The sequence below is a fragment of the Heptranchias perlo genome, chromosome 1 (assembly GCF_035084215.1).
Source record: "Heptranchias perlo isolate sHepPer1 chromosome 1, sHepPer1.hap1, whole genome shotgun sequence".
Taxonomy (NCBI): Eukaryota; Metazoa; Chordata; class Chondrichthyes; order Hexanchiformes; family Hexanchidae; genus Heptranchias; species Heptranchias perlo.
Window position 1 is genome coordinate 13,936,409 of NC_090325.1, and position 27,344 is coordinate 13,963,752.

Genomic DNA, 27,344 nt, shown 5'->3' on the forward strand with positions numbered 1-27,344 from the left:
ACCTTTGGTTCTCGACCCTTCTGCCAATCGGAACAGTATCTCTTCACTTAATTTATCTAAACCCTTCATGAATTTGAACACTTCTATCAGATCTCCTCTCAACCTTCTCCGTTCCAAGGAGAACAATCCCAGCTTCTCCAGTCTATCCATGTAATTGAAGTCCCTCATTCCTGGAACCATTCGAGTTAATCTTTTCTGCACCCTCTCTAAGATCTTCACATCCTTTCTAAAGCCCAGAATTGGACACAATACTCCAGTTGTGGCCGAACCAGTGTTTTATAAAGGTTCATCATAACCACCTTGCTTTTGTACTCTATGCCTCCATTTATAAAGTCCAGGATCCCATATGCTCTTTAACCGCTTGCAAAGATTTGTGCACATATACTCCCAGGTCTCTCTATTCCTGCACCCCCTTTAGAATTGTACCATTTAGTTTATATTGCCTCGCCTCGTTCCTCTTGCCAAAATGTATCACCTCGCACATCTGTGTTAAATTTTATCTGCCACGTGTCCGCCCATTTCACCAGCCTGTCCATGTCCTCTTGAAGTCTATTATTATCGTCCTCACTGTTTACTACACTTCCAAGTTTTGTGTCATCTGCAAATTTTGAAATTGTGCCCTGTACACCCAAGTCATTAATATAGATCAAAAAAAGCAGTGGTCCAAGTACCGACCCCTGGGGAACACAACTGTACACCTTCTTCAAGCCCGAGAAACAACCATTCATCACTACTCTCTGTTTTCTGTCACTTAGCCAATTTCGCATCCATGCTGTCACTGCCCCATTTATTCTACGGGCTTCGATTTTGATGACAAGCCTATTATGCGGCACTTTATCAAACGCCTTTTGAAAGTCCATATACACAACATCAACCGCATTGCCCTCATCAATCCTCTCTGTTACCTCCTCAAAAAACTCAAGTTTGTTAAAGATGATTTGTCTTTAACAGATCTGTGCTGGCTTTCCTTTATTAAGCCACATTTGTCCAAGTGACTATTAATTTTGTCCTGGATTATCATTTCTAAAAGCTTCCCCGCCACCGAGGTTAAACTGACTGGCCTGTAGTTGCCGGGTTTACCCTTTCACCCCTTCTTGAACAAGGGTGTAAAAATTGCAATTTTCCAGTCCTCTAGCGCCCCCATATCCAAGGAGGATTGGAAGATTATGGCCAACACCTCTGCAATTTCCACCCTTACTTCCCTCAGCAACCTAGGATACATCCCATAAGACTGGGTAACTTATCTACTTTAATTACAGCCAGCCTTTCTAGTACCTACTTTTAATCAATTTTAGTCCATCCAGTATCTCAACCGCCTCCTCTTTTACTGAGACTTTCGCAGCATCTTTTTCCTTGGTAAAGACAGAGTCAAAGGAGAAGATATTAGGAGGGGTGTCTAAACTCTTGGTCAAGGAAGTGGGTCTTGAAGGATTTTGAAGGAAGAGAGGGAAGTGGAGGGATTTAGGAAGGGAACACCAGAGCATTAGACTTAGGCGGCTGAAGGCATTGCTGTGAATGGTGAGGCAAAGGAAAGGAAACAGAGGTCAGATGAAAGGAAAGTTCGGTGGGAGTTAGTTGTAGCACTGGAGGAGGTTACATAGATGGGATGTGTGGCAAGGCCATGGTGGGATTTAAACACGAGGAGCATTTTAAATTTGAGGTGTTGGGGGACAGAGAACCAATATAGGTCAGCGAGGGTAGGGGTCATTGATTATTCCTCTTGAGATTAATAACATTAAAAACATTTTTAATTCAAAAATATACCAGACTGTTCTGTGCACGTGTCCTGATGTTAATTTGGGATGTGGAGGCAAAGTCAACGTCCAAACCTCAATGAACTCGGGAGCAATTCACAGTTCAACTGTTGGCATGTGAATATGGTGTGTGTTGTTTATTTCTACAATATTGAAATTTCACTTATCTCCCCCCATGTTTTCATTTTCTATCTAATGTGGGAACTGCCCATTACTGTACATACTAACTTGTTTACCCTAGCAGTTTTGATCTTGCAACGTGAAAATGAGGTGATATTTGTGAAGCTCGTAGCACATGTGAGGTATCTTCAAGGGGGTAAGGGAAAGTTTTGTTGCTAGCGCCAGCTAATTTAAATTTGCTGTAAATTGTTTGTACTTGGCAAGTAGTAAGGGGATTAAATCAAATAATTTGGCAGATAGTGATCTTGGTTTGCATTTGCCTTTGTTTTGTAAGTTTATCTTGTCTAGATAGAACACTAGTTGTACTAGTTCAGTAAAATAATTCCAAATATTTGGGCAGTTGAGGTGATGTGCTGCTATCTGTAACATGGGGAATATCGGTTGCAGGTCTTTTAAAGTATTGAATTTAATTAGTTTTGTCTTGGTTTAATTGATCGAAAAGATATCAACAGAAAATGGAATGATTACTGGAGCAGCGGTGCATTATTTTGAATTGCTAGTGGTCTTGTTTTTCCCTTCTCTCCTGAAGGGCTGATTCTGGCTGTGGTGTGCTTCCATGGGCGCTGCCTGCCCTTCAGTACCTTACCCAAGTGGCAATTCTCCATGCGGAGCCTTGAGTGTTGCCAGTCTATTTGTATGTATGCGTTGGAGGAAGGGTGGAGTGTTACCGCACAGCTGAGCATGATATTGAACTTATCTGGCACCACATCCCCTGTGGTGTATTTACCCACCATCCCACCGGAGGAGATTAGTGACTGAGTATCAGTGAATTTTTACTTTAAGAAAAAATTTTAGCAAGCTGGTTTTGGATGCCAAATGCAACTTGGACAAGGCGAGGTCTCAGTTTGATTAATGAGTGTGTTACTGTGCGAGGTACAGAATAAATATCTGATTCAGGAATGTTCTGACAATCAAACAATAACATTCCCCAATTTACTCTTTTAATTGCTATTTTCAAATCAATAGCCAGACTATAAAGTACACAGAAATGCACCCTTCATGTGTCCCCAGGTAATATTCCCTGCTGTCTCCTGTTTTTCTCAAATCGTCAATAACATCCTGCCTTGTTCTCTTGCAGCTTCAGTGGCACAAAGACTACATCTTGTGGTGAATATTGTAGCTGTGTTTGGCAGGCTGCGTTGAGAACTCCTTCGTATTTTTAAAACTCCTCGATTTTAAATTTCTCTATCCTTGTTTTCAAATCCCTCCATGGCATCACCCCTCTTTATCTCTGTAACCTCCTCCAGCCCTACAACCCTCTTTATCAGATCTCTGTGCTCCTCCAATTCTGGCCTCCTGTGCATCCCCGATTTTAATCACTCCACCATTGGAGGCCGTGCCTTCAGCTTCCTTGGCCCTAAGCTCTGGAATTCCTTCCCGAAACCTCTCCGCCTCTCTACCTCTCTCTTCTCCTTTAAGACGCTCCTTGAAAGCTACCTCTTCGACCAAGCTTTTGGTCACCTGTCCTAATATCTCCTTATGTGGCTTGGTTATCAAATTGTGTTTGATAATGCTCCTGTGAAATGCTTTGGGATGTTTTACTATGTTAAAGGCGCTATATAAATGAAAGTTGTTGTACTTGGATTCAGTATTGATCAAAGTCATGCAGATCAGAGGGGTTGATGATGGTGTACTCTGTCCCAAAGCTGTCACATTCTGTTCATCTGTCCTTCCTCTCTATTGGGACAACTGGCGCGACAGCACAAGTTACTGGCACTGAAGCACCCTTCCTATTTATAGCAAGATTACGAGAGCTGCGGTAGATGCATCTTAATGTTCAATCCAAAATGTCGGCATCGAGTTAGATCTGCAAAGCTTTGCTATGTGCACCTCATTGTTTAATCCTCTCCCACAATGTTGTCACGAGAGCTCTACCTCTTTCAGAGTTGACGATCACCTGCAGACCGTGCATTTGGTTTAGTGTTTCCTCCAAGTCACAAGGTGCACCCAGCATAGATGCTGGTGATCTGTGGCTGCACCTTTTTAATGCTGTCCAATATCAAGAAGAACCTCACATTTCATATCATTCCCAAAAGTGAGTGCTTGATAACTTCAGTAATCTGTAAGGGATTTGACTGCCTTCACTGTTTTGCCAGTATTAACTGTAACAGTCCTTCCTGTGCTTTTGGGGGTGGAGAATAGTTGTGGATGGCAATAGATCAATTCTGAACAGCAATGTGGGAGTGGACAGATAATTTTGAGATTTGTTTGCTTTTAGGGATTGTGGAGTATTTGTATAGAAATTTCCCTCAGGAGATTGAATGGGTTGTGTACAGTCTATGATGGTTTTTTTGCCTGCCCACACATTATGTCTTAAGTGTCACGATTCAATGAGTCGATAGTTTCAGTCTGAAGATGGAGAAACAAGACATGAAGCCACATTCCTGAAACTAGATCAAAGTAGGGCATGGTAGCGTAGTGGTTATGGTAAGAGACCAGCAACCCAGAGGCCATGAGTTCAAATCCCACCATGGTAAGTGTTAGCGTGGATTTTGGACTGTTGAATTAAAGGCAACGATGAAGTGACTAATGGGTACATGACAGTGGTATTTACCCTAAAACCACAAATTGGTTAATGTATAAACTGTCTGTTGTTGCTGTGCGGACTTAATTGGTTAATGTGTGTAATCAAGATTTATGATGTAAAAGCTACTGAAATCTGTATTTCAAAGGTATAAAAAAGCATGACAACCATTTTAAAGTTGAGAAGGTATATGCGTACATTGCGGAATGTCCAGCCTTCTCCCAGAGTACTTTGTCCAATAAACTGCATGTTGAATCTTTAAGTCTGACTCCGAGTGGTGATTTTTTCCCACAACAGTAAGTACCTACTCTGGCTTGCATGTGACCCCATGTCTATATTATGTGGTTGACTCTTAATTGCCTCAGGGCAACTATAGGTGGGCAATAAATATGGCGTTTCTGGTGTCACCCAAATCCCAAGAACATATAAAAAGAAGTAGCAAATAACTGTTGAGCCTATTGTGTGAAATACAGCAGAAGCTTTCAATTACTTATGTTAACCTTATAATAATGGATCAATCTCGTAATGTAATCGAGACAATGTTTAGAGTGAATGTTTTGTGAGGTTATCTACATGGTTATTTGGTTTGATTTTAGTTCATTTAGTTCATGGCCAAGCTTGATGGTTTTGTGGTTAACTTGTTTTTATGTGTCCATAGCTTGCGATGAGTGGTCTGTGCTGCCAACACCTGATCTTTCTCACGTTGTCAACCGGTTTGGTCACTCGGCTGTATTCAGCAACGGGTAAGGGAGCAGAGATTTCACTGTTAACATTGACAGCAATGGTAACTAAGACTTTCTGTTTAAATCTGGAGGTATTTGAATATTTTGAGAAGTCCTCTATATTTTTGGGTATATCACGCAGTAAATCATGTTTTTCAAGTACAGTTGAAAAACACATTTTTTTTTCTGTATTCATTTTTCCTTATAAAATCATGCATGTCAACTGTTTGAGGCAGACAGTTGGTGTTTTCGGGCACTGTCCGTTTTCATATTTGGAGATGAAAATCAGCATCCCATCTGCGCTCTGCCAACTTCAGAGCTGTTCCTCCTCATCAGTATTCCTTTTCCTTTCTGAATGCTGCTCCTCGTTCCTACCTCCTGTTGTTTCTCCAAGGGGTTGATATGTGGGACCAGGAATTCTCACCCATAGTTTCCACCAGCATTCAACAACTTCAACAGAAAAAGGAGATTGGTGCCTGGAAGCAATGCTAAGGAGTCAGGAGGGTGGTTGGTCAGGTGTGGCACTGAGGAGGAACGAGGAAAACCGCAAGAGTCCGGGGAGTAAAGTTCTGGAGCAGTGTTGAGCAAGGGGACGTGAGCATGCCAATGTGTATTTGTAGGGAGGACAGGAAAGGGGAAGAGGACAAAATGTGTCAGTCTGAGCTGCGGGGGGGGCGGGGGGGGGGCGTTGTGCCTCTGCGAAATGGACACATGGGGAGGGTTAAATTGTTCGTGAATTTGGGGTTTTTGAAGGTGGTGTGTGCGCTGTCGGGGTGCTGCGCTGTCTGAGTGCTGCGCTGTCGGAGATACCATCTTTCGGATGAAACATTAAACTGAGGCCCTGTATGCCCTCTCGGGTGGAGGGAAAAGATCCCATGGCACTATTTTGAAGAAGAGCGGGGGAGTTCTTCCCGGTGTCGTCTTTAAGATGGAAAGTGAAGTAGTCCAATCCGAAACTAGGGTCCTAAATCTAAACAAAGCAAACTACAAAGGTATGAGGAGTGAGTTGGCTACGATAGATTGGGGAGCTTCATTAAAAGGCATGACGGTGGATAGGCAATGACTAACATTTAAGGAATGAATGCATGAATTGCAACAATTATACATTCCTTTCTGGCGCAAAAATACAAAAGGAAATGTGGCCCAGCCATGGCTAAGAAAAGAAATTAAGGATAGTATTAGATCCAAAGAGGAGTCAAATAAAGTTGCCAGAAAAAGTAGCAAGCTGAGAATTGGGAGCAGTTTAAAATTCAGCAAAAAAGGACCAAGAGATTGATTAAGAGGGGAAAAATAGAGTATGAGAGTAAACTTGCAAAAAACATAAAAGAGGACTGTAAAAGCTTCTTCAAGTATGTAAAAAGAAAAAGATTAGTGAAGACAAATGTAGGTCCCTTACAGTCAGAAACGGGAGAATTTATAATGGGGAACAGGGAAATGGCAGAGCAATTAAACAAATACTTTGGTTCTGTCTTCACGGAAGAGGACACAAATAACTTCCCAGAAATGTTGGGGAACCAAGGGACTAGTGAGAAGGAGTAATTAAAGGAAATTAGTATTAGTAAAAAAAAAAGTGCTGGAGAAATTAATGGGACTGAAAGCTGATAAATCCCCAGGGCCTGAGAATCTGCATCCCAGAGCAGTAAAAGAGGTAGTCATGGAAATAGTGGATCCATTAGTTGTCATCTTCCAAAATTCTTTGGATTATGGAACAGTTCCTGCAGATTGAAGGATGGCAAATGTAACCCCACTATTTAAAAATGGAGGGAGAGAGAAAACAGGGAACTCCAGACCGTTTAGCCTAACATCAGTAAAAGGGAAAATGCTAGAGTCTATTATAAAGGATGTGATAACAGGATACTTAGAAAACATCAACAGGATTAGACAAAGTCAACATGAATTTATGAAAGGGTTATTGGAGTTTTTTGAGGATGTAACTGGTAGAATAGATGAGGGAGAACCAGTGGATGTGGTTTATTTGGATTTTCAGAAGGCCTTTGATAAAGTCCCACATAAGAGGTTAGTGTGCAAAGTTAAAGCACATAGGATTGGGGGTAATATACTGGCATGGATTGAAAATTGGTTAACAGACAGGAAACAGAGAGTAGGAATAAATGGGTCTTTTTTGGGGTGGCAGGCAGTGACTAGTGGGGTACCGCAGGGATCAGTGCTTGGGCCCCAGCTATTCACAATATATATCAATGATTTGGATGAGGGAACCAAATGTAATATTTCCAAGTTTGCTGATGACACAAAACTAGGTGGGATCGTGAGTTGTGAGGAGGATGCAAAGAGGCTTCAAGGCGATTTAGACAAGTTGAGTGAGTGGGCAAATACATGGCAGATGCAGTATAATGTGGATAAAGGTGAAGTTATCCACTTTGGAAGGAAAAACAGAAAGGCAGAGTATTATTTAAATGGTGATAGATTGGGAAATGTTGATGTACAAAGGGACCTGGGTGTCCTTGTACACCAGTCACTGAAAGCAAACATGCAGGTGCAGGAAGCAGTTAGGAAGGCAAATGGTATGTTGGCCTTCATTGCAAGAGGATTTGAGTAAAGGAGCAAGGAAGCCTTACTGCAGTTATCCAGGGCCTTGGTGAGACCACACCTGGAGTATTGTGTGCAGTTTTGGTCTCCTTACCTGAGAGAGGATATACGTGCCATATAGGGAGTGGAGCGAAGGTTCACCAGACTGATCCCTGGGATGGCAGGACTGTCCTGTGAGGAGAGATTGGGTCAACTCGGCCTGTATTCACTCGACTTTAGAAGAATGAGAGGGGATCTTATTGAAACATATAAAATTCTGACAGGGCTAGACAGACTGGATGCAGGGAGGATGTTTCCCCTGGCTGGGGGGTCCAGAACGAGGGGTCACAGTCTCAGGATACGGGGTAGGACATTTAGGACTGAGATGAGGAGAAATGTCTTCTCTCAGAGGGTGGTGAACCTGTGGAATTCCCTACCACAGAAGGCTGTGGAGGCCAAGTCACTGAATATATTTAAGAAGGAGCTAGATAGATTTCTAGACACACAAGGCATCAAGGGGTATGGGGAGAGAGCGGGAATATGGTATTGAGATAGAGGATCAGCCATGATCATATTGAATGGCGGAGCAGTCTCGAAGGGCCAAATGGCCTACTCCTGCTCCTATTTTCTGTGAATCTGCGGAGAGGGAAAAAACATAGGGTTAACGTTCCCTAAAGTAGGCTATCAATGGGGAAGTCAATATAGAATAATCATAAGTGCTCTGGCTAGAGTGGACTTGGAATGGCCATTTGCCATTCTGGAATTTATCTCTTTTTTAACAGGGTCTTATTAAAGATTGTAGAGAAGTATCCAGGACGAATGCAGGATTCTGACGTGTGTTTTTTCCCCTTGTTCTCAGCACGATGTATATTTTTGGCGGGTTCAACAGTCTTCTGCTGAGCGACGTCCTGATGTTCACCCCAGCCAGCTGTGATGCTTTCCCTGATGAGGTGGCGTGTGTTGGTGCAGGCCCTGGAATCCGCTGTGTGTGGAACACCAGTATTTTGCAATGCGTGCCTTGGGAAATGGCAGCAGCAAGAGAAAAGCGTCAGATTCTCGACATGTGCCCCAACAAGACATGTATGCTTTTGTTATTTTTTCCCCCTTTTTGGTGTTTGTAATGTAAGTCCCTTTTACACTCATGCTTCTGACCTTTCTTTTAAATTTCTCGTGCTACCCGTTTTGTTTTTCAATGCCTCTTCGGGTTGCCACTGTTTTCCAACTGGAAGACCAGGCACTTGACAAGGCAATTGCAGAGCATTGTTAATGTTGTTCCTCAAGGGCAACTGGGAGGTGCACAAGTGTTGGTTAGGATACTTGCCCTCTTTTTCCTGTGTCCCCTAAGTCACAGTGATCGAGAACTTGACAGACTGGAAATTAGTGATTTATTCAGAGGACAGATTCGATTTCCTACATCGAGAAAGGAGTGAGATTACAAATGGTCTTCTCTGATCCTATAGTCTTCTGTTCCTAAGGATATGGGAGCATTGAGGATGTGGGGTGGTGGGGGGAGCATCCCGCCCCACTCCCCTTGGAAGTTAGCATTAAAAGCAGTTGGGGACGGTGGTTCACAAGGTTATACCATCAAATGGATAGGATGAGCACTGATTGGTCTAATGGCCTATTCGTGCACTTCTGATATGTTTGTAAGTTCAGGTTAGTGACAGCAAGTTCTGAGGCCTGCTACCGTCATTGAGAAATGAACAACTTCACAGAATCATACATCACAGAAGGAGGCCATTAGACGCTTCATGCCTATGCCGGTTCTTTGAAAGAGCTATCCAATTACTCTTATTCTCCATAGCCCTGCAAGTTTTTCCCCTTCACGTATTTATCCAATTCTCTTTTGAAAGTTACTGTTGAATTTGCTTCCACCTCCCTTTCAGGCATTGCATTCCAGATCGTAAGAACTCGCTGCGTTTAAAAAAAAATTCCTCCTCATCTCGCCTCTGGTTCTTTTGCCAATTACCGTAAATCTGTGCCCTTTGGTTACCAACCCTTCTGCCACTAGAAATAGTTTCTCCTTATTTACTCTGTCAAAACTCTTCATAATTTTGAACGCTTAGCTCTTCCCTTTGTAGGGTTTGATATGGGGTCTCATTTCCCTCTTCCATCATACGTCAACAGAATCAATGAAAGGGCTAGCTTATAACTGCTGTGTTTGTGAAGAGGGCAATTAGGGATGGGCAATAAATGCCGGCCTCGCCGGCGACGCCCACATCCCATGAACGAATAAAAAAAAACGTTATCCAAACTGAGCTAAATGGTTTGATTGTGTTAATGGGGGAAGGTAATATTGATTAACAAAAAAAAAAGTCAACATTATTACCACTACTTTAATTGTGGCAACAATACAAAATACTTCATTAGAACAGATCTGGATATACAGTAGAATGGGGTTTACTTCATTTAAAATCACAGTGCCCTCCTAGTGACGGGACTGATTTGCATACAGTTTATGTCATGCACTTACCGTGAGTCTTCACTTAAGAATATGTATTAAGTGGACTGCAATACAAAAACCAATTTATATGGAAATTTCTTCCATGTTTACAAAACTATTTTGAATCAAGTTCAGTTTGGAAACTGCCTAGAACTGTAACAGCAGAACAATCACCAGGTTCTGCTGGTGGTAGGAGTGCAGAGTGCAATTAAGATGAAATTATCTTTATTAGATGGTTAGCAGAGCAGATTTCCATAGAAATGAATGGGAGAAAATGTCATTGCGCATGAACGTGTCTTATTTGGAGATAAATTGAAAATGTTTTTTCCCCCCTCCCCCATCCTACAGATGCAGATAATGAAAAGTGTGATCAGTATACTGATTGCTACAGCTGTACAGTAAACACAAATGGCTGTCAGTGGTGTCATGATAAGTGCTTGTCTAAGAACAGTAACTGCACGGAAGTCACTGTGAGTACAGCAACCAACCCTTCAGAGTGGGTTTTAATTAATTGTATGTCTAACGATCATTCTTCTAGAAGGACAGTCTTGTACTGTAAAATAAGCTCTATTTTTGTTGAGACAGAGTGAAATGACAATAATGGACACTGTGACACTTGTTTCACTTCAGAATCTGATTAACAGATATGCACTGTTCTTCATTTTGGTACAAAGCATATACCATGAAAAAGGAAGATTTCCATTTATACAGCACCCTAGAATGCCCGTCAAGAATGTCTGAAGGCACTTCGCGTAATGAATTACTTTGAAGAGTGGTGACTGTTAAGTAGGCAAACCCAGCAGCCATTTTTCACACAGTAAGATCTCACAAAATATATCGAGATGCATAACCACTTGGTTTGCTTTTGGTGGTGGTGTTTGAGAGAGGAAGGTTAACGAGGACAACAGAGAAAACTCCTCTACTCCTCTTCAAATAGTGGCTTGGGATTCCTAATGTTCACCTGAACCAACTAAGCCAGCAGATAGGGCCTTGGTATAATATCTCATCCAAAGAATGGCACACCTCAAAATGCAGCACTCCTGTGGCACTGTACACTGATGTCAACCTAGATTATGTGCTGAAGTCTTGGAGCAGGGCTTGAGCCTACAATCTTCGAAAACTGAGGCCAGAGCGCTACCAACTGGGCCAAGCTGACACTGCGCCACCAACTTCAGTGACTACAAGAAAAAATACTCTGGGGCGATAAATATTAAGTGATTTCATGCTTTGATATATTGTACATTTCTGTGGCTATAAATCCACAATCTGCTGAAATCCAAGTGGAAATTTTGTGGTTTATGGATCTGATACATACCCGCTTTATTTTCTGTTTGCAAACATGGCCTCAGTTCTGTTTATTCAGACAGTAAAATCATTTAATAATCCTGCAGTCTATGATTTTTGTGCAATCAACAAAAACCCTAATTCTTACAATAAGTGGACACCAAATATATTCCAAATAACGAAGCATTAATAGCTAGTACCAAACAGTAGGTTTCTAAGTGAATCATACTGGTGAAGAGATTGCAACCAAGGAATAAAAATCAATTGCTTACGTCTTTGCTAATATATTTTTGTTTGTTTGATTAGTAGAGTGGCTATATTATATTCAATATTTATCGGCAAGCCTAGTTGAAGGGCTGCGACCCTCTATGCCAGACAATACCCAACTTGGAAAAGTAGGAGGCAGAATAAGATAGATCAACAAGTCATGGTTAGATAACACAAATCTTGAAAGCTTGCAGGAGGAAGGAAAGACTGAGGAGAAGTCAGGATTTGCACAGATTTGAGTTCCTGGGAAATGATGAGTGGAAGATTGATTTGAGGTTTATTTTTAGCACAGGTTTCATGTAGAAGGAAGAGCAAGTAGGATAGCATATTTGGAGTGTCTGAGGACTAATAGAGCAAAATTTGGAAGAGCGCTACTGTTGGTGGCATTGATAAAAATAGAGCGTGAAAGATTGTGAGAGAAAGAGCGATCAGCTGTGAGATGGAATGCGTATTATATCTTGTGTTTTGTTGCTGAAGAAGTGAAACTGATTTATGATATGATGCCATGTACCTTCAAGTGTCCTGATCATAAACCTTGTGATAAAGCATCAGTCATGTAATGTTTAAGTAAACTAAATTTGAAGAAAAAGTTGGGCTGAGAGTTTCAGGAAGTAATTTTAATCTTATAGTACATAGCACACAAACCATGAAGTTGAATTGCAGGCCTGTAACAGGGCGCACGTTATCTGTTTTGCATTGATGGCGACTATGTTTGTTTTAGGGATCAATCTGGGATTATGAGGCTTGTCCAAAAGATAAACCTGAGTATGTTTGCAATAAGCTGACTAGTTGCAAAAGCTGTGCCATGGACCAGAACTGTCAGTGGGAACCCAGGAATCAGGAATGCATCCCTCTACCTGGTAGGTTTTATTTTGTTTTAATGCTTAAGTGTTTGCTTGTCACAGTTTGAATACCTTGCAATGCTCTGTCTGTCCAGGGCATCCCTTATGGCCTGCGCCAGCTCCCAACTCATGATGTTGCAAATGTTGTTCCCCAAGAGAGTAAATAACAATAGTTGAACAAAAAAGAAATACACCTGAAAGTTGACAATTGTGGGGAGAGCAGCTAGTAAATTTTGTCGCTGTCCATTCTTACTACGAAGTTGGTCCTAACTTTTTCATCTGTTTGTTATTTGAGCAACTGCAACCCTCCCCCTCCACCCCTTGCTTAACTGCCAATATCTGTTACAGATGATGCCACAACATGCACTGTATGAAATATTAATATTTCATTGATATGACATCATTGACATGGAACAGTGCAGCATTGCAATAGTTCTCTGTGGACTAGTTGCAGTAACATCACTATCAGCACATTGGTATCTTTCGCATTTAAAATTATTTGCCTGTAATTCTAAATTATACCATATCTAAACAGTATTTATGATAAATATCCATGAGACCCAATTTCATATGGAGTATAATGTGGGGAAATGTGAAATTATCCACTTTGGTAGGAAAAATAGAAAAGCAGAATATTCTTCAAAAGGTGAGAATAAGAAATGTTGGTCGTCAGAGGGATTTGGGTGTCCTTGTACACAAAACACAGAGAGTTAACATGCAGGTACAACAAGCATTTTGGAAGGCAAATGGTATGTTAGCCTTCATTGCAAGGGGTTTGGATGGTAAGAGTAAGGAGGTCTTGCTGCAATTATATAGTGCTCTGGTGAGACCACACCTGGAGTACTGTGTTTTGGTTTCCTTGCCGAAAGAAGGATGTACTTGCCTTTGAGGCGGTGCAACAAAGGTCCACTAGATTAATTCCTGGGATGAGAGTGTTCTCCTATGAGGAGAGATTGAGCAGAATGGGCCTATATTCTCTGGAGTTTAGAAGAATGAGTGGTGATCTCATTGAAACGTATACAATTCTGAGGGGGCTAGACAGAGTAGATGCTGAGAGGCTGTTTCCCCTGGCTGGAGAGTCTATAACGAGAGGTCATAGTCTCAAGATAAGCGGTTGGCCATTTAGGACTGAGATGAGGACAAATTTCTTCACCCAGAGGGTTGTGAATCTTTGGCATTCTCTACCCCAGAGGGCTGTGGATGCTCAGTCATTGAGATCGATAGATTTTTGGACACTAAGGGAATCAAGGGATATGAGGATAGGGTCGGAAGTGGAGTTGAGGTAGATGATCAGCCATGATCTTAGTGAATGGCGGAGCAGGCTCGAGGGGCCGTATGGCGTACTCCTGCTCCTATTTCTTATTTTCTTATATCCCGCTTGTTGTGCTGATGGTGCCTAATTTGCAATTTTGGTGCATCTGAATTATCATCAGCTAAGTTATCAAATCAGCCTTAGGCATAATCCTCTGCTTATTAAGTTGGACTTTACAGCTGATATATGTGATATATCTGAATTTCTAAGACCTTAATGTGTGTGTTTTTGTGGGGAGGGAGCAGGGATTTGATGCGCAGTGTAAAATCATTCCTATCCCAGCTTGCTGTGAAGAAACTCTCTGTTTGTTTTTTCTGCCAGTGCGTGATTGATGATATGTGAAGTGGACCCGTAGAGGAGGGAAAGAGGAACAATGTTGTTGGTGGGGGGTGTCACATTAGCCTGTTAACAGTCACTTGCATCACATGGATGAGCAGCATTTGTGAGCTTGGCAGAGCAATGCATATTGTCATTGAGCAACCTTGAAACAATCTCCTGTATGGTGTTCGTAATGCGAATGCAGTTATGTATCTTTGATTTTCAAATGAAACTAGATGGAAGCAGTAATGTATTTTATTTTGAAGTGTTTAATTTTCAAATTGGGACCTACAGAAACCATCTGTGGAGAGAACTGGCACTTGGTGGGAAATTCATGTCTGACAATCACCACTGCAAAAGAAAACTACGATAATGCAAAGCTGTTCTGTCGGAGTCATAATGCAGCACTGGCCTCACTTACCACGCAGAAGAAAGTTGAATTTGTTCTGAAGGAATTACAGATCATGCAAGTGTTGGTGAGTATTACTCTCGCTTTGAGCAAAATTTACTTTGGATTTTTGAGTTGAAGAACAACAACTACTTGCATTTATATAGCACCTTTAACGTCCCAAGGTGCTTCACAGGAGCGTTATCAAACAAAATTTGACAGGTAACTTTTCTCCATTCTGGGTCAGAAAGTTTTGTGCATGTGCTTTTTGCTTTATGAGTGGCCAATGCATCGATTATGTGGTTTTGGATTGAACAAATCCAAGAATATTTTCTACAACAAACTCATGAAGCAGGCGTTAGAGTCTCACACCCACAGCTAAAATGGGAGGAACTTGGGAATAACTAACCATTTAAATGTTTCAATTGGAAAGCTCAACTGACCTGAAATAAAATGTCAGTTGAAATTTTAATTTTTAACACAAGTTAAATCCTGAGCAAGGTCAAGGCCTGGATCACTGAACAAGCCTGAATCTCCATTTATGAACTGGTTGAATCTTAAGTATCAGCTGTTGAAATTACTCAACTCCTACAATTTTAAAATAAAATTGTTCATGAACGAAGCTGGACATGATTGGAAGCCCATATTCCAGGCTGTAGAAAAAGAGTAACGGCAAAATTGATAAAAGACACAATTAGTGGGAAGAAGGGATTTTAGTCAGGGTGATCAGAGAGTGGAAACAACGATGGGTAGAATTAAAGAATAGTGAAGGGTGCAAGGCCCAGGCAGGAGTTGTCTACAGACCTAATAGTAGTGATGGGGTGGGGGGGGGGGGGGCGCGCGGTGTATAAATACGGCGATCAGAGAAGCATGTAGCAAAAACAAAGTGGTTATAATGGGAAATTTTAATTTTCATTAAGGCTGGGAGAAGCAGAACAGCTTGAGTATTAAAGGCAATGAGTTTCTAGAATGTATTCGGGACAGTTTTCTAGAGCAATATGTTCTAGAACCGACAAGCCAACAGGCCATACTAGACTCAGTGATGAGTAAAGAATCAGAATTAGTTAACAATCTGTCGGTAAGGAAATAACTGGGGAATAGTGACTATAATATGATTGAATTTGATATTAGGTTTGAGAGGGAGAAGGGAGAGTCATCAACAAAGGTTTTAAAGTTAGGTAAGGCAAACTTCGAAGAGATGAGACGTAAATTGATTAGAGTAAACTGGGTTGAACTGTTAATGGTTAAACCTACAGAAAACAGTGGGAAATATTTGGTACGATACAAAACTATTACATATAAGAACATAAGATCATAAGAAATAGGAGCAGGAGTAGGCCACACAGCTCCTCGAGCCTGCTCTGCCTTTCAATCAAATCATGGCTGATCGTCAACCTCAACTGTGCTTTTCCTGCCTGATCCCGATATCCTTTGATTTCCCCTAGAGTCCAAAAATCTATCTGTTTTAGCCTTGAATATACTCAATGACTCAGCATCCACAGCCCTCTGGGGTAGAGAATTCCAAAGATTCACAGCCCTCCGAGTGAAGAAATTCCTCCTCATTTCAGTCTTAAATGGCCGACCCCTTATCCTGTGACCATGCCCTCTAGTTCTAGACTCTCCAGCCAGGGGAAACAACCTCTCAGCATCTACCCTGTCAAGCCCCCTCAGAATTTTATATGTTTCGATGAGATCACCTCTCATTTTTCTAAACTCCAGGGAGTATAGGCCCATTCTACTCAATCTCTCCTCATTGGACAAATCTCTCATCCCAGGAATTAATCTAGTGAACCTTTGTTGCACAGCCTCTGAGGCAAGTATATCCTTCCTTAGATAAGGAGACCAAAACTGTATGCAGCACTCCAAGTGAGGTCTCACCAAAGCCCTGTACAATTGTGGTAAGACTTCCTTGCTCTTGTACTCCAACCCCCTTGCAATAAAGGCCAACATGCCAATGGCCTTCCTAATTGCCTGCTGCACCTGCATACTAACTTTGTGTTTCTTGTACGAGGATACCCAAGTCTTTCTGGGTGCCAACATTTAATAGTTTCTAACTGTTTTTAAAAAAAATTTTGCTTTTCTATTCTTCCCACCAAAGTGAATAACCTCATATTTCCCCACATTATGCTCCATCTGGCAACTTCTTGCCCACTCACTTAACCTGTCTCTATCCCTTTGCAGACTCTTTGTGTCCTCCTCAGAGCTTACTTTCCCACCTAGCATTGTATCGTCAACAAACTTGGATATACATTATACTCGGTCCCTTCATCCAAGTCATTGATGTAGATTGTAAATAGTTGAAGCCCAAGCACCGATCCTAGCGGTACCCCACGAGTTACAGCCTGCCAATCTGAAAATGATCCCTTTATCCCTGCTCTCTGTTTTCTGTCCTTTAACCAAACCTCTATCAATGCTAATATATTACCCCCAACCTCAAGTGTCCTTATCTTGCATAACAACTTTTTATGTTGTGGAGATGCCGGTGATGGACTGGGGTTGACAATTGTAAACAATTTTACAACACCAAGTTATAGTCCAACAAATTTATTTTAAATTCCACAAGCTTTCGGAGGCTTCCTCCTTCGTCAGGTGGACGGTGTGGAAATGAAATTTTCGAACCCTTCGCATTTGAAAATCACAGAACAATGCCTGGTGATTACTGCCCGTTGCCAAGGCAATCACAGTGAGCAGACAGAAAGGTGTCACCTAAAAGGCCACCGAATATACAAACCCCCCAAAAAAAAGAGAGAGAGAGAGAGAAGGAAGACAGTCAATGACCCGTTATATTAAAAACAGATAACATTTGTTCGCTGGTGGGGTTACGTGTAGTGTGACATGAACCCAAGATCCCGGTTGAGGCCGTCCTCATGGGTGCAGAACTTGGCTATCAATTTCTGCTTAAATTTAATTTATGTTTAATTTCAAATTATGTGGCACCTTATCGAAAGCCTTTTGAAAATCTGTAAAAAGTAAAGGCTCAACTTGTGTAGTTATGCAACCATGGTCAACAAAGAGGAAAGGTTTAAATCCAGCAGACTGGGAGAGCTGTCAAAATAAACAAAGGGATACAAAGACAGTAATAAGGTGCAAAAAGGGAAAATGCAAAAAAACTTGCAAGAGATATCAAAGCTAACACCAAAAGTCTTCATGAATGTGGGCCCATTGAAGACGGATGCAGGTGAGATGATGGATAATAAGGAAATGGCAGACTTGTTAAATGAATACTTTGGATTTGTTTTCACAGCGGAAAAAGAGGACAAAATACCAGCGGTACAAGGGAACCTAAAAATAAGTTATGGAGGGGCGAACTTAGTGGATTTAATATAAGTAAGAAAATGGTCATGGAGGAAATAATGGGACTTAAGATAGACAAAGCTCCAGGAGCTGATAGTTTCCATCCCAGTGTATTAAAAGAAATGGGGGAAGCAATTGCAGATGCATTCGTCATAATTTTCCAAAGTGTTCCAGATTCAGGGATTGGAAAATTGCAAATGTCACTCCATTAATTAAGAAGGGAGGGAGGGAGAAACTAACTAACCACAGATCTGTCAGTTTAACAGTAGTTGTGGGTAAATGATAAGACTCTATTGTCTGGGGTAGAGTGACTGGACAGGTATCAGTTGATCAAAGAGATTTAGCACAGATTTACGAAGAGTATGTTATGTACAACTAATCTAGTTGGAAATTTTTGAGACGGTCACTAATGTGGTGGACAGGGGAGTGTTTGTGGATGTTGTCTATATGGACTTCCAGAAGACATTTGATAAAGTTCTGTACAGGAGATTATCATCAAAAGTTAAAGTGCACTGAATTGTAGGTCACCTTGTAACATGGGTTGGTACTTGGTTGGGCAATAGGAGAAAGAGTAGGGATAAAGGGAATATTCTCGGTTGCTGATGTGAGAAGCAGTGTCCACCAGAGATCTGTACTGGGACTCGGCTTTTTACCATATATATTACTGACTTGGATGAAGGAATAGAGAGTTATATATTTAAGTTAGGGGGCACAGTAAGTTGTGTGGATGGGAGCAAGACGTTACAAAGGGACATGGACAGATTAAGTGAGTGGGGAAAAGAAACTATGAATTCCATCTGCCAATGTGGAAAAGTGAGAGGTCATCCACTTTGGACCCGAGAAAGACCAATTGGAATATTTTCTCAATGGTGAGGGACCAGGAACTGTAGAGGAGCAAAGGGATGTATGTGTCTACAATCACAAAGTTAATGCACAGATATAAAAAAAACAATCAAAAAGGCTAATGGAATGTTGGCCTTTACCTCAAGCGGGTCAGAATACAAAAGTGAAGAAGTGATACTGCAGTTCTACAAAGCCTTGGCCAGGCACCGAACTTCAGGAAGAATATGTTGGCCTTGGAAGGGTTATTGTGCAGATTCATCAGTATGATACCAGGGGTTAAAGGCTTAAATTACGATGACAGGTTGCGTAAACTCGGTTTGTATTTCCTTGAGGTTAGATGGCTAAGGGGTGATCTAATCGGTGTATTTAAATTACGAAATGATTCGATAAGGTAGATACAGAGGAACTATTTCCTCGTGGGACAATACAGAACAAGGCGGCATAACCTTAAAATTAAGAGTGAAATCAGGAAGCATTTTTTTCATGTGGTAGTGGCAATCTGGAACTCTTCCCCCAAAAAGCTGTGGATGCTGGGTCAATTGAAATTTTCAAGAGTGAGATTGATAGAATTTTGTTAAAAGAAAGGAAAGACTTGCATTTATATAGTGCCTTTCACCACCTCAGGATGTCCCAATGAAGTAATTTTTGAAGTGTAGTCACTATTTGTAATGTTAGGTAAGTGTATTAAGGGATAAAGAGAAAAGTTGCGTTAATAGAGTTGAGGTACAGATCAGCCATGATCTAATAGAATGCTGTAACAGGCTCGAGGTGCTGAATGGCCTACTCCTTTTCCTATGTTCCTGGGTAAAGGCGTGGAAAATAATCTAATCTGAAACAAAAACTAAAAAATCTTAGAAATTTGCAGCAGGTCAGTCAGTACCTGAAAAAGCAAAGCCAGGTTAATGCCTCAGGTGTCTCCACCCAATTCCAGCAGACATGCTGTCTTTTCTGTTGTTTTAGCAAATGTTATCCATATTAACACTGACACAATTGTTTAAATTACAGTCCAAAGCTACCATAACCCCATGGGTCGGATTACGGAAAATCAATGTTTCATATTGGTGCTGGGAAGACATGTCGCCCTTCACAAACACATCACTGCAGTGGATGGTGGAGGAGCCAAGTGATGCAGGATTCTGTGGTTATTTGGCAGAACCGAACTATGCTGGTTTGAAGGCAGCTACTGGCATCAACCCAGTGAATGGAAGTGTGTGTGAAAGACCAGGTAAGTGTTGTGGCAAGTCATGTGCCATGAGTTTTAAATTGTTTCCTGAAGTGTCGTAATTTGTTACATTGCATATTTTAGAACAGGAATAATAATAATAATTATATTATTCCATAAATAGTGTAATAGCCAAGAGGTGAAGTTTGAAGATCTCGGGGTGTTGGTAGACTGGCTACTTAGCAAATCCAGTCACTGCAGAGCAATAATCAGTTAAGTAAATGAAATGCTGAAATATATAACCAAATTAGTAGAGTACAAGTTGGACAAAATCCTACTTAAGCCTCATGCTCCTATCGGACCATCTCTTGAATACTTTGCCCAGTTTTGGTTACTGAAACCCAAGGGGACATTCTTGCCCTGGAAGCTGCTCAAAGAAGAGTCTGAAGGCTGATCTCTTGCAGAGCACTGAGTTATGAATAACGGCTGGAAAAACTGGGGATTTTCAATCTTGGAAGGAGGCCAAGAGGGGACTTCACAGAAGTATGTATGAGGGGATGAATGGAATGGGACAAGTAAATCTGGAACAATATGTGTCACTTTAAACCATGATGGATGGAAAAGTGTGCGCAGGTATGAAAATTATACCAGAAAGCTTTTGACACAGAGTGACCAACACTTGCAATGGATTTCCAGGTGGGTTCGTGAAGGCAAAAGCTCTGGAATCATTTAAGAAATCATTGGGGTGGGGGTGCCTTGTCTTATCTGGATGGATGGGCCCAATAGTCCTCATCTCTATCGTAATTTTGTAAAAAAAAAGTACAGCTGTCGGGACCTCGGTCATGGCAGATCAATTACAAATCCAAATAAAATCATTGTACAATTGGTGGTCAAGACATCAACATTTTGATATCAACTACCAAGTTGTCCTTTGATCCAATCTGGAACACTCTGGGGCATAGAATAAAGAAAACTAAGGGGTACATGTGAGAAAAAGAGCTGCTTTTGAATAAAACTTTTACTTTTAAAAGAAAGAGTTCAAATCCGAACTGAACCATAATGTAAATTGGTAAGTTTCATGCTCACAGGTTTTAATATTACCAAGTTTCAGCCTGATTACTTCGACAACTGGTGCTGAGATCTGGACTCAGCCATCAACTCCACACATGTTGATTAAACAGAGAGATAGTTCTGTTGTAGCATCAGCATTTAAAATGATCAAACATTGCATGCATAAGCATTTTTTTTAAAAAGTAAATTTAAATGAGGAGTTTGAACTAAGCTGATAACATTAGGCTGGTATGTGGATGTGGGCACTAGGTTTGATTGCATGATAACTGATTTAATGATGTGTACCCAGGTTGATACCTCGGTCTGGTCTGCACTGAGACTCATTTTAAGTACCAGCTGTGGCCGAGGACGAATTTTGTATGATTTTTTTTGTATCTCATCCTTGTTTTTTTTCTCGTCTGTGCTTTCATGACGCTTAAACATACTACAGTTTAATTTTGTCCGTTTCAGAGCTTTTTAAAAAACTAGTTCAATTTTAAATTGACTTTTTAAAAAGAAAACTTCTAAAGATTCAGTCAATTGACATTTTTGAAATCTTGCATTTTTGTAAAACAATTGTTACTGAATGTCAATAGACGTCAGCGTATACTTTCTGAAAATGTCACAAAGCAATTTTAATGGCCGAAAGACAGTGAAATTGCAGGGTTGTGCTCAAGGGGTTTATGTACAGAAAGTGATGGGAATGGCTTTAAAAGTTTTAGTACGTGCACACTTTCTCGAGTTGTTTGAGAGGAGTGGGAACTTTAGCAAAGAAACCATGAATTATACACTCTTCAAACTTCTGTTTGACAGACTTGTTTAAGCTATGAATTAATATTTGCAAGCTCTAAGTTTTCAAATAGAGTTAGAGTGTGCGATGTAAATTTTTTTTACATTGTCAATGCAGTATTGAGTTTGACATGTACAGTGTTACATTATAGGAATTCCATTGGGGCGGAGGTGAGTGGGAATGGCAATGGAATTAAAAGCTGTTGAATGCTTTAGTATGTGAGGCACCTTCTGCATATTGTATGGCTGTCATCAATCAAAAGACATCGTTTAACGCTGGACCTGGAAAATGCTTCTGCTTTTTATTTTTAAAAAACTCAAAGGGATAAAAAAAAATGGACTAAGTGAAAACCTGAAAACAACTCGGATAATGGAAATAATAGCATTGAGGGTCAAGCTGCCATCTATGAATGTCTTTTCAGAATGAAGGCTTAGATTAAAAGTAAAATGCCTTCACTGTGGAAGAAGGAAGTGGACAGATGCTGATGTACAATTTATGTACTTTACAAGCCCTTCAGATCTTATGCCATTATGATCTGAGACAAATTTAATTTTTCTTTTGCTGTGTCACCTCTCCCATTCTACCAGTGTTGAAGTGAGCAAGCCTGAGCTGACTGATGCTGTCAGGAGATACTGAATTTACCTGTTCAGTCTCCTTTCCAGTTTGAGTTGGCCCTGGATAATCTGTTTTGGACCTCAAATGGAAGAGGTGGAATTTTATTCTGAAATCAGTCTGATAGGACTGAATTACCCCCACTTGAAAGCTCCCAGTTGAGTTTCGGACCATAGAAAGCTCAAACGGTTAGGGGTGTCTCCAAATTTTAATGTAGAGAATAACAGACGTTTGGGAGTAATTGTACAGAAACAATCTCATTGATTTGGCCAGATGACTTTCTAAATTGGAAAAATAAATCTCAAGTGGTTTATAATTGTCAGCTGAACACTGAGATGAGCTTAAACCTTAAAATAGCTCTTATATTTTGTTTTAAAACTAATAGATCGCTCAAGGGATTATTTACAGATTTATGTGAATTGGTTATTTACCTTTCCAATCCTTAGCTCGTTATCAGAAACGTACTGGAGTTTAGGCCGAGATGATAGAATGTTTGTGTTTGCTATGCTGTAAAGCAGTGCAGTATAATATAGTTAATCTCCTATGGTGGTGCTTACCAAGAATCATAGAAAGGTTACGGCATGGAAGGAGGCTATTCGGTCTATTGAGTCCTCGGGTGGTGCATTCCAGATCCTAACCACTCGCTGTGTAAAAAGGTTTTTCCTCATGTCACCTTACGTTCTTTTGCCAATCACCTTAAATCTATGCCCTCTGGTTCTTGACCCTTCCGCCAATGGGAACAGCTTCTCTCTATCTACTCTGTCTACCCCCTTCATGATTTTGACTACCTCTATCAAATCTCCTCGAAACTGTCTCTGTCCAAGGAGAACAACCTCAGCTTCTCCAGTCTATCCACGTAACTAAAGTCCCTCATCCCTGGAATCATTCCAGTAAATCTCTTCTGCACCCTCTCTAAGGCCTTCACATCTGACAGGCCGTCACAAAGAAAACTTTAAAAAAATTGTTTTTAATGTAACTTTTTTGCTTCGTCCCATCCTATGACTTTGTTTTTTGATTTTCTGTTTGTCTACCGCGCATTCATTCAGTGCTTTTCTTCGTGCTTTTTATACCATTCGTAATTTCTCATTGTTGGATCTGTTTTATTTTCTCTCTGTTCCTCTTATTAATTTCTCCATCTCGCAGCTCTCTCTCACCATACCAACATTGTTTTCTCTGCCCATTCATTCTGACTTTCCCTAGCTTTCACTTTTTTTTCTTCTTTCTGTATCTCAGGGATTTCACTTCCTCATTGCTTTTCTCTTTCATTCTCTCTGAGTGTCTGGCACAGATGTTGTCATGCACCAGCAGGGGGTGTGGGAGGGTGAGTGTAGGAAAGTCTGAGAAAAACATTGTTCAGTTTAAGTTGCAATGGAATCGAGGTTTACAGCTGACCGTCCTTCAGCTGGATGAAGAATAATCAAGGTGAGAAGTATAGGAAGAGGGAAGGAAATTAAAATGTCACTGAAATCAAAGTGGTGTCTCTTCAATTCACAGCGAACCACAGTGCGAAGCAGTGCCGCACCCCTTGTGCACTGAGGATGATCTGCGGTGAGTGTACCAGTGGCAACTCAGAGTGTATGTGGTGCAGCAACATGAAGCAGTGTGTGGACGCCAACGCATATGTCGCTTCCTTTCCATTTGGCCAGTGCATGGAGTGGTATACCATGAGCAGCTGTCCACGTGAGTAAAAATAAAGCTTTTTCTGTCTTGCCATTGTTTGTGGTTCTTGCCACATATTGCAGTGTGAACATTTACAGTTCTCTGATTTTCTATTTGTGGTCAAGTTGCATAATTGTTCTTTCAGGTGAGATTTTTAAATCTTCGTTAAAGTTCTCGTGGCCCCCAGTGATATTTATTTGTTCAAATTAATTTTTTTATTCATTCATGGGATGTGGGCGTCGCTGGCGAGGCCGGCATTTATTGCCCATCCCTAATTGCCCTTGAGAAGGTGGTGGTGAGCCGCCGCCTTGAACCACTGCAGTCCGTGTGGTGACGGTTCTCCCACAGTGCTGTTAGGAAAGGAGTTCCAGGATTTTGACCCAGTTTAATGTATTTTTATATACACAGAGAAACTATGGAGATTTGGGATGGTATTTTTCATTATTAAATAATTGAATCGAAATTATTGTAAAATCGCACATGTGAAATTGTACATTCTTCTCTCTTCCTTCATTCCTAGCTGAGGGACATCAATAGTGGTGATCTTATTGCAGTCCAACCTGAGATTATCTAACAAAGTGAGAATCAGGGACTGAGCCCAAGATCTTTTTGGTTTGTATGGCACATTGCAGCACCAATTAGTGCATTTGCTGAGCCATTGCCTGAGTTAGACTGTGCAGTTGAAAGGCTATTGGCACCCATCACTTCTGTGTACTTGATCTCTTCAAACTACCTGGGTATGTACCTGAGAAAACTGGCCGCCTTAGATTTAACCAGTTGAAATTAAAATCACTCATTTTTAAAACTCATAATATATTTTATTCAAAAAAAAACAACCAACAGAATACGCCTCAGCTTGACATTGTAATTGGGTAAACTCACCAGTTGCTGCAAAATGAAACTGCATACATAAAGCAAGTAACAGTCCATTAAATTGTAATTCCAGAACCTCAAAAGGATTAACCTTATACCTTCAAATAGCTTCCACTGTCTGATGGGGAGATGTGTCTGTGGTCACTATATAAAGCAAATTCCATGAATTCAGCTTTTGCATGTTGCATATCTAGCAGGCGAAGATGATTGATTTTTTTTTATTCATTCATGGGATGTGCGCGTCGCTGGCAAGGCCAGCATTTATTGCCCATCCCTAATTGCCCTTGAGAAGGTGGTGGTGAGCCGTCTTCTTGAACCGCTGCAGTTCTCCCACAGTGCTGTTAGGTAGGGAGTTCCAGGATTTTGACCCAGCGACGATGAAGGAACTGTGATATATTTCCAAGTCGGGATGGTGTGTGACTTGGAGGGGAATGTGCAGGTGTGTTGTTCCCATGTGCCTGCTGCCCTTGTTCTTCCAGGTGGTAGAGGTAGCGGATTTGGGAGGTGCTGTCGAAGAAGCCTTTGTGAGTTGCTGCAGTGCATTCTGTAGATGGTACATACTGCAGCCACGGGCCACTGCTGGTGAAGGGAGTGTTGTTGGTACTGCACTCATCCAGGCAAGTGGAGAGTATGAGATCGCACTCCTGACTTGTGCCTTGTAGATGGTGGAAAGGCTTTGGGGAGTCAGGAGGTGAGTCACTCGCTGCAGAATACCCAGTCTCTGACCTGCTCTTATAGCCACAGTATTTATATGGCTGGTCCAGTTAAGTTTCTGGTCAATGGTGACCCCCCCAGATGTTGATGGTGGGGGATTTGGCGATGGTAATGCCGTTGAATGTCAAAGAGAGGTGGTTAGACTCTCTCTTGTTGGAGATGGTCATTGCCTGGCACTTGTCTGGCGCGAATGTTACTTGCCACTTATGAGCCCAAGCCTGGATATTGTTGAGGTCTTGCTGTATGCAGGCACGGACTGCTTCATTATCTGCGGGTTGCGAATGGAACTGAACACTGTGCAATCATCAGCGAACATCCCCATTTCTGACCTTATGATGGAGGGAAGGTCATTGATGAAGCAGCTGAAGATGGTTGGGCCAAGGACACTGCCCTGAGGAACTCCTGCAGCTATGTCCTGGGGCTGAGATGATTGGCCTCCAACAACCACGACCATCTTCCTTTGTGCTAGGTATGACTCCAGCCACTGGAGAGTTTTCCCCCTGATTCCCATTGACGTCAATTTGACTAGGGCTCCTTGGTGCCACATTCGTTCAAATGCTGCCTTGATGTCAAGGGCAGTCACTCCCACGTCACATTCTTCATTACCAATTTGACAGTTGAAAGGCTGAATTGCAATCATAAATTACAGATACATTAAACATATGTTATGTTTTCTTGAAGGCAATGAAGCCGGGTTTCAGAAAACAAAATAGAATTCTTGTTACCACTCATCTTCCTCTGTTAACATGTGCTAATAAATGTATTAAGCGTGCATATAAATGTTACAGAATCACTTATTTGTTAACACACTTAACCTCTGAGTCAGGTTATGGATTCAAGCTACACTCAAGGAGTTGAGCAAATAATCTAGACTGATTGTTGGTGTAATAATAATCAGGTGCTGCATTGCTGGAGGTGTCGTTCTTCAGTTGAAACGTTACATCAAGGTCCGCGGAGTCTGACTGTTCTGGTGATTCAGGTGGACCTTGATGATCCTTTGGCAATATTCAAAGAACAACAGCAAGTTTTCTGTGTCTTCCCTTCAACCAACACAGGCACAAATTGATTAACTGGCCATTTGTGTTATTGCTGTTCATGGGACCTTATTGTGCATGAAATGGCTGCTACGTTTGTTCACATCAGGACAGTGATTCAAAAAAGAATTCTTTTTGTTTGAAACAGTTTGGGATGTTTCTGCACAATGTGATATTGGACTGGAAGGACAGGAGAAATGCAATAATGGGGTCCATACTGATGCCAGGTCGGAATCCATGTGCAATGTAAAATGACAGGAACATTGAACCAAGCAACAAGAAATGCTAAAGGCTATTAATTGGTTGCGTTGCATCAATTTTGCCTGTTAGATGTTATATGGCACAAACTCACTGTAAACCAGCTTTTGAATGTCATTTTTCATCTCCTTTACATATAAAGGGGCATAAGGAGGATTAAGAGCAGGAAAAGGCATAAGTACTGCAAACCTATCCCTGTTTTGAAGAACAACTCTGCTTTCTCATTGTGCCTCTGCATCCCTCCTCTCACCATAAATGTGCCCACTTGTCTCCAAGTTATTTATATGATTTGCTTCATTGACATTCCCATTCCCTGGTAAAATATTCCATAGCTCGATAATCCTTTGGGTGAATAAATTCTATTTGACCTCCTGTCTTACTGCTCACTTCCCCGTTTTTTATTAATTTCCCCTGGCATGAATCCTTCAACATGGTGAACAGTTAGCTTGGCTCAACTTTGTCAGTGTCTTTCTTAATCTTGGGAATTTGTTCGAT

The 27,344-nt window shown here is 41.2% G+C and overlaps 1 protein-coding gene across 4 annotated transcripts in view; it reads left to right on the top strand.

The window, feature by feature from the left end:
- Positions 1-27,344, top strand: part of atrn (attractin) — a 370,377-nt gene that overhangs the window by 128,086 nt on the left and 214,947 nt on the right. For all 4 annotated transcript variants that reach the window (XM_067981305.1, XM_067981340.1, XM_067981351.1 and 1 more), the window contains exons 11-17: positions 5,117-5,201; positions 8,566-8,786; positions 10,498-10,619; positions 12,422-12,560; positions 14,467-14,648; positions 19,703-19,922; positions 23,806-23,991. In XM_067981305.1, the coding sequence (XP_067837406.1) occupies positions 5,117-5,201; positions 8,566-8,786; positions 10,498-10,619; positions 12,422-12,560; positions 14,467-14,648; positions 19,703-19,922; positions 23,806-23,991 (1,155 nt within the window). The remainder of the gene's footprint in view (positions 1-5,116; positions 5,202-8,565; positions 8,787-10,497; positions 10,620-12,421; positions 12,561-14,466; positions 14,649-19,702; positions 19,923-23,805; positions 23,992-27,344) is intronic.